Source organism: Triticum aestivum, chromosome 3D (genome assembly GCF_018294505.1).
Source record: "Triticum aestivum cultivar Chinese Spring chromosome 3D, IWGSC CS RefSeq v2.1, whole genome shotgun sequence".
NCBI lineage: Eukaryota > Viridiplantae > Streptophyta > Magnoliopsida > Poales > Poaceae > Triticum > Triticum aestivum.
The window spans coordinates 522,829,954-522,837,176 of NC_057802.1; the positions used below are offsets into that span (position 1 = coordinate 522,829,954).

Consider the following 7,223-nt stretch of genomic DNA (forward strand, 5'->3'; position numbering starts at 1 on the left):
AAGAAAAGCAATCGAAAGTGTGCTTGTCGCCAGTACTGCACCTGACGTTTACTTGTTCGTCCACAAACTGATCGACATGCTACAAGCAAACGGAAGATTCTTCCGATCTTCCAAAAGATCAGCGACCGTGCCCATGACATCCTTGAAAATACAATTTCTCTCGGGGGCCAATATCACAAAATCGCACGTTTTGCAGGGGTCCCATTCCCCGCCGGCTTTCTATATAAGCGTTCGAGCGGGCGCAGAGACGAGCCTCCGAAACCAAGACCACACGCACGCCGCGACATTTCCCAGATATTTCCCCCGTCCTGCGCTTTTCCTCCTTCCTTCTCCGCCGCAATCTCTCCTAGCTATCCTTAACACAGCATGCCGGAGGCACCTGCACGGGCAGCCGCCGGCGGCGGCGCCTCCGCCCCCGCCGACGTCGACGTCGTCACCTCCAGCGGCGGCCGCAAGATCGCCGCCCATTCCTCCGTCCTTGTAAGCCATCCTTTCTCCGGCTCCTTTGATTTCTTGCCGCATTACCCTGTCCGCCGGCACGCGGCCTAGGAGGACCCGGTCCATGAATTCCGATGCTGATCGTGTGTGTTCTATTCAGTCATCTGAAAAATTCAGTTCTGAAGGGGATATTTATTCTTGTTTCTTTGTTGGCATCATCTACCAGGCGTCGGCGTCGCCGGTGCTGGAGACGATCCTGGAGCGCCGGCTGCAAAGAGTGAAGGAGAGCGGCAAGGGCGGCAGGGCCGTCGTCCGGATCCGCGGCGTCACCGGCGACGTCGCAGCGGCGTTCGTCCGCCTCCTCTACGCCGGCAGCAGGTACCGTGAGCGCTGTGCCCCTCTGCTGTTTCCCCGCTGGAATTGCTGCTAGTATTATTTTTCGCACATGCGTTTCTTGCAACCTTGGGTAAGCCAGAGTCCGATGCTCTGGTCAGACCCAGTAATAGTAGTAGCCATTGAGTATTAGCACGAGGAAAAAATCATTAGGACTAAGCAAGCGCTAATATTAACACACGAGGAGGGGGGAAAACACGCCACATGCGTTTGTGCCCCACGCTGTCTGTCAAGCTGGGCGATCAGAGTTGCCAGCTCTGAAATAATGGTTTAGCTGCCAAAAAAAAGAGGTTTCTTTTCATGTCTTCGTTTGCAATAATCTCGGTGGTGGTAATTGCCAGCTAAATTATGTTATGATAATTGAATGAAGTACACCAAATAGCATGACGTTTTAGCTGTTCTAATTTGGTAGTATGTTTTTGCTGGCATCTTAAAATACCAAGTTCGTCGGTGCGATCGAGAAACCAACCAACAACCAAATCCAAGGCGAATTCCCCGTCAATAACTTTGAATTTCAGTTGTACGAGCGTTCAACAACCCTTTGCCGAGATGAGCTGCCCAGAGGTAGAGCATTTCCTCTGTAGTCCTCGGATCATGTCGATGTGCAACTGTACCTCGTCGGTCGTCACAGGGTAGAGGAGAACACAGCCACAGCCACAGACACACAGAGACTCAGAACACCGGAGCCTCGCCGGTCGCCGCCCCAGGGCGAGCCACACAATCCCGCGGCAATTTGCTTGCTTGCTTCCGACCGACCCGTCCGTCCGCTAGCCTCTGGAATCTCGTAGATTCAGTGAACCTCCACACGAATAGCTGAATCTCTGTCCCTGTCTGTCGCGGCGCCTAGCTGGCTCCAACTCGGCCAACTTGCCAATTTCGCACTTGCCTCGCCACAAGAGCAAGATAGACGAGACGACACCGCCACCGCATCATCATCCAAAGTCAGACACGCGCATAACCTTAAACTTCGTATCTCCCGGGCCATACAAAACCCCGGCAACTTGGCAGAAAACTTTGCCGCCGGCTCAATCTCGTGGAACGTATCTCTCCCGCCGGCTCCGGCAGCGGACTGGAACCGCACGTACGACGGCACAGAGACAAGAAAGAAAGAAAAATCAAACTTCAGTTTTCTTTCTTGTTTCGTTTGGTCTGGTTGGTGGGTGCTGTAGGGGTAGCGCCTGCCTAGTTGGAACCTCCCTCCCTGCTCCTCCATGGCCACCCGCATGTGTCGTCGCTGTCGCAGACACCATCATCCTGCGTGCTGGCTGCTAGCGCTACCACTACTTGGTACTACTCGCCTTCGGCGAAATGAGAAAACGAAGCAAATTCTCGTGGCCGTGGAACGGCCTCTCTCACCGTCCAATCTTGCACCGAACTGTTCTACTCCTCCTATAGTTGTTTGCGTATACGTATTTCGGTGATTGCGAACGGACATGCGAAGAAATCAATTACGAGTATCTAATTTGGTGATGGGAATTCTGGACGGTGTGCAGGCGTGGCGAGGGCGAGGTGGAGGAGGACGTGGAGAAGTACGCGGAGCAGCTGCTGGTGCTGGCGCACGCGTACCGGGTGCCGTGGCTGAAGCTGTGGTGCCAGGAGGCCATCGGGTCGCGGCTCACCCCGGGCACCGTGGTGGACGCGCTGCAGCTGGCCGACCTCTGCGACGCGCCGCAGCTGCACCTCCGCTGCATGCGCCTGCTCGCCAAGGAGTTCCGCGCCGTCGAGCGCACCGAGGCATGGCGTTTCCTCCGCGACAACGACCCCTGGCAGGAGCTCGACGTCCTCCGCCAACTCCACGACGCCGACATGGTACGTACCGCTCGTCCCGTTGAAGTCCTTGCAAAATATTAGCATCTGTAGAATTTATTAACATCTGTAGAATTCGATCATTCGATCGATGTGATGTGGGCTGTGGGACGTGTGTGTTGGCACTTGAGGTGTCACCTTGGCCGGTGGCGTGATGATGCATTCCAAAGTGCAGAGAAAGATCGATGGTCTGCCAACCTTGATGTCTCAGTGCGACGTGCACTGGGGAACATGGTGAGCATGCCGACCCGGCCCTCCAAACTTTGGGTTCCGGAGGTGCTCGGCATGTCGCGTCCGTGCGCATTAGGAAATGACGCGAGGGCCTGGTTTGGCCGGTGCGCAGAGGTCTCATCAGTCTCATCATGCTGCACAGGTCGTTTCGGTCGGTGCGTCCACGTCCACCCCAGAGCACGCCGAGTGGAATGGCCGGTGAATGTTCACATCTCCGAAACGATCGTGCCAAACGTTTTCGTGCCGATCGTTTTAATAAGTTAGCAGAAATGTCAAACACGTTTATTGGTTCATCATGTCAAGACCAATTTGCTCCGGTATTTTTTAAGTGCTAGCGAGTACGATGACCTGACGGAAACTTTCTCTGGTGTGCAGCGCCGGCGAAAGTGGCGTCGGAAGCGCGCGGAGCAGAAGGTGTACATGGAGCTGAGCGACGCCATGGACATCCTGCGGCACATCTGCACGGAGGGCTGCACGGAGGTCGGCCCCGTGGGGCAGGCGCCGACCAAGTCGCCGTGCCCGGCGTACGCGACGTGCCGGGGCCTGCAGCTGCTCATCCGCCACTTCTCCCTGTGCAAGAGCCGCGCCAGCTGCCCCCGGTGCCAGCGAATGTGGCAGCTGCTCCGCCTCCACGCCGCGCTCTGCCGCGTCCCCGACGGCCACTGCAACACCCCTCTCTGCACGTAAGTTCATTTACCCCAACACATGGCTCTGCCTCAAGCGCAAACAATTTGTCTCATCTCATGTCTGACGTTGCCATGGATCTTGTGTGATCATGCAGGCAGTTCAAGCTCAAGGAGCAGCAGAAGGAGGCGGTGTCGGCTTCGGTGGCGGCGAAGGCCGGTGACGGAAGCGACGGCAGGTGGGGGCTTCTTGTGAAGAAGGTGAAGGCTGTCAGCGTCATGTCTTCCCTCGGCAAGAGAAGCTCGCCCTCTCAGTGCTGCCGAGCCTGACCAAATGGAATGTATATTACTGAGGATCCCCTCTCTAGGGTTGTGCTTCAAGTGCGGCGAGCGGTGGGGGCGTGAACACACGTCCTCTGCCACCGTCCATCTCCATGTCATGGAGGAGTTGATGCAGCTCTTCGGCATCGACGCGGCGATGTCCATCTCCCGTCAAGCTCTCACCGGCGGTGTCTCTCGCCGCGTGCATTTCACCTGCAGGCGTGGTTGCAAGGCCACGAGATGACATGCTGCTGGATTCGGCCAGCTCCACGTCCTTCGTCGATCAGCAATTCACTGCCAAGCATGTGGTATCGTCCCTCTGCTTCAATCTGGGCGCATCAAAGTTGCTGGTCGAGGATAGATAACATGTTACTCAGTTAGAGCCGATCTCCTGTAATTTAGAGGAGGATATGGCCGAGTATCTTTTAGATGAGCATATTTGCTCCTTTATAAAGAAGTGTTGTTTCTAATCGACCCCCAATATTTTTCTTCCCTTTTTTTTTTGCCAAATCATACTACATAGTATTTGCAAACATATTAAATTTGACATAATAATTAACATTCACACAATTAACGAATATTATAAATTTGAAGTTTACAAACCGAATTATTCAAATTCAAACACACGAAATGGCTCAAATGAACTAAATAGCACGATAAAAACACAATTTTGAAGTGCTATGGAGATACCGCTATGCTCAACAAGATCATATTGGAGCCGGATATGAAATTCTCGGCTCTTGATGTTGCGATGTGTTGCTAGGAGGAATCTCTGAATCCAATTTGCATCGTGTTCTGGCTCAACAGGATCTCTATTGGAGATGTACCAAAAGTTCCCTGGCATGCCTCGCTCATCTTCAGTTATAATGTTATATGCAAGATGATGCAACATGTGATCTTCAGGGTCCAATACTCGACATGGCCATGAATGATTTAAAAGCGCTTCTGAAGCACACCGAAAGCTCTGTCGACATCCTTCATCGTCGATTCTTGACTCATTGCAAAGTGAGATCTCTTGTTACCTTTCGGACGCGTGATTGTCTTGACAAATGTGCTCCATGGAGGATAGATGTCATTTGCACGGTAGTAAGCCATCGTATACTCACAGCCATTGACAACATAGTTGCAAGGAGGAGCATCTCCGACAAACTAGCATGGCGAACAGTGGTGATGTCGACAACAAAACTTATATGTGCGCTAAGATAAATTTGATAATTTTATCGTTAAACAACAAAACTTATATGTCCCATCAGATACACTTTCCTTCATTATATTCCTTTAATTTCATGTCGTTAGTCACATGAATCTAACATACATATATATAGCCATATCATCAGTGGCGTAGCCAGCCCAATACACCAGGGTGGTCCATTAATAAAAATATTAACATAAGTTATTTATTTTTTAAAAAAATATTTATTTTACTACATTATATACAAGCTATGGGGAAATTCCAGGGTGGTCCATGGACCACCCTGGCCACCCCCTAGCTACGCCACTGCATATCATCACATATATGTGTGCATCAACGAGCATAAGGAAAAAGTCACTTTTCTGCTTTTATCGATCGCGTGCAACGATTTTCCGAAGATTCAAAGATACAATCTGTGATTTTCAACAAGATCATTAAGTTATCATAGGGATCGATGACATGAGACTTGAACACATTGTATATGTTATCCAACGACATAGAGATATAACTAAACAAGTAAAACACACCCACGACATGGACTAAAAAATATGATCATAAGTTTGCTCAAAAGACTAGTCTGATTCAGTGGAAATTATTGCTACTTGCTACTTCACGCCATTGCCTTAAGTCTCAGTACTAAGCCGAAGGAGGCATCGTGTTCACTGTAGATGAGGCCTTCCTCGAAGATTGCTTCTTCAGCGAAGATGATGACTTCCCCGAAGATTGTTTTTGGATGAGCTGGTAGATGGCATTGCTGAAGGGGATGTGTCCTTCGGCGGCACAAATGTACGTGATGGGACATGAAATCTACCTGTTGGGCTCATTATTTCAACATTAATGAGATGATGGAGAAATTGTATGATGCCTTCTAGCTCTCTGTTGTGATCAAATCTTTCCTTCAAGGAGGTCATGTTTCTTCTGAATTGAACTTCATTTTCACACGAGGCAAAGTGACAGACAATCTCATCCATAAGGACACATTGGTAGTAGCCACACGACATGTTATTGGGCTGTCGCAAGGGGCTAAAATTGAATACATGGGTCAGCTTGGATGCTTTCTTCATGAAGTTCACGTCTCCTTCGCGGTTTTTGAACACGACATCAACATCGGTCACTATGCTCCTCATTTCGGTGAAGTTTCGGGTGTTCTGTTCCTTGGCATTAATCTGTGCCGATGAATCTAAGAGGGTATTTGGTTACATGGACTTATTGGTGTAGGGAATTAAAAAAGTTCCTATAAGTCCCATCTAAACCAAACAGGAGGGATTTATAGAGACTTAAAGTGGGCATTTGGGACTTATGAAATAAGACTCTCAAGGAGGGACTTATAGTTGTAATATGGTCTTCTAGTCCATATTAAGTCCCAGGAACCAAACATGTAGGGACTTTTTAGGGACTTATAACTTATAAGTTGGGACTAAAAAAAGTCCTAAGACTTATGAACCAAACATGGCCTAGTAAAAAACTTTGGCCCAAGACATGACAATTACTAGAAGTACCCAATGGTTTCTGCATATGCATGACAAAACAATGGTCCAGGGTCGTCGGGTCCGGAGCCACACCGGCAAGTGGCCTACCGCACGGGCATAAGGGCCTGCCGAACACCAGGACGGCGCGCTGCAAGGGGTAGCCATCGTTGGGGAGGAACCATTGGAAGCTCACCAAGAAGGCATAGCCTTGGAGCCATGGCCACAGATCCGGGGAAGAAAAAGCGCCACCATGGCACCACTAAGGGCGTCTCAAACCAGTCGAGGAGCTCCACCACCCACATCCCAGGATCCAGTACGGGTAGGAGCAAGCGACACTGATGAGCGATAGAACCACGCCAGGATCCTGCGCCATCAGATTTGACACAGAGCATGGAGCGGAAGAACCAGGTCGACACCAGGCGCATGCGATATCAAGTGGCCAGGGGTGGGATATGGGCCCTAGGATGGGTACAACAACTGGAAGCTAGGCGACAGGTGGAAGGATGGGTTGGCTGCTCCGTCGGTCGCGCGTTAGGGTTCCCTGCCGCCTCCAAGAAGGGTCATGCAGGGGTTGTAGGGGGCCAGCTCAGACCTGAAGACTGGAATTGCAAGACAAAACGAAATCCAGGGAACTGGTACATGAGTTGAGGGAGTTGTGGTTGAACGGGAGCCGATGTCGAACCACGGGGCTCCTCCTCAAGGAGCTCCCGGAAGGCTTGGACGCGGTGCAGCTGATCAGAAAAGCACCAC

The 7,223-nt window shown here is 51.0% G+C and overlaps 1 protein-coding gene across 1 annotated transcript; it reads left to right on the plus strand.

Annotated features, from left to right (window-relative positions):
- Positions 1-264: 264 nt before the first annotated feature.
- LOC123080180 (BTB/POZ and TAZ domain-containing protein 2) lies at positions 265-4,305 on the plus strand. The gene is made up of 5 exons (XM_044503077.1): positions 265-480; positions 665-816; positions 2,325-2,640; positions 3,244-3,551; positions 3,650-4,305. The coding sequence occupies exons 1-5, from the start codon at positions 367-369 to the stop codon at positions 3,819-3,821; spliced, it is 1,062 nt and encodes a 353-aa protein (XP_044359012.1). The 5' UTR covers positions 265-366; the 3' UTR covers positions 3,822-4,305.
- The last annotated feature ends 2,918 nt before the right edge of the window (positions 4,306-7,223 follow it).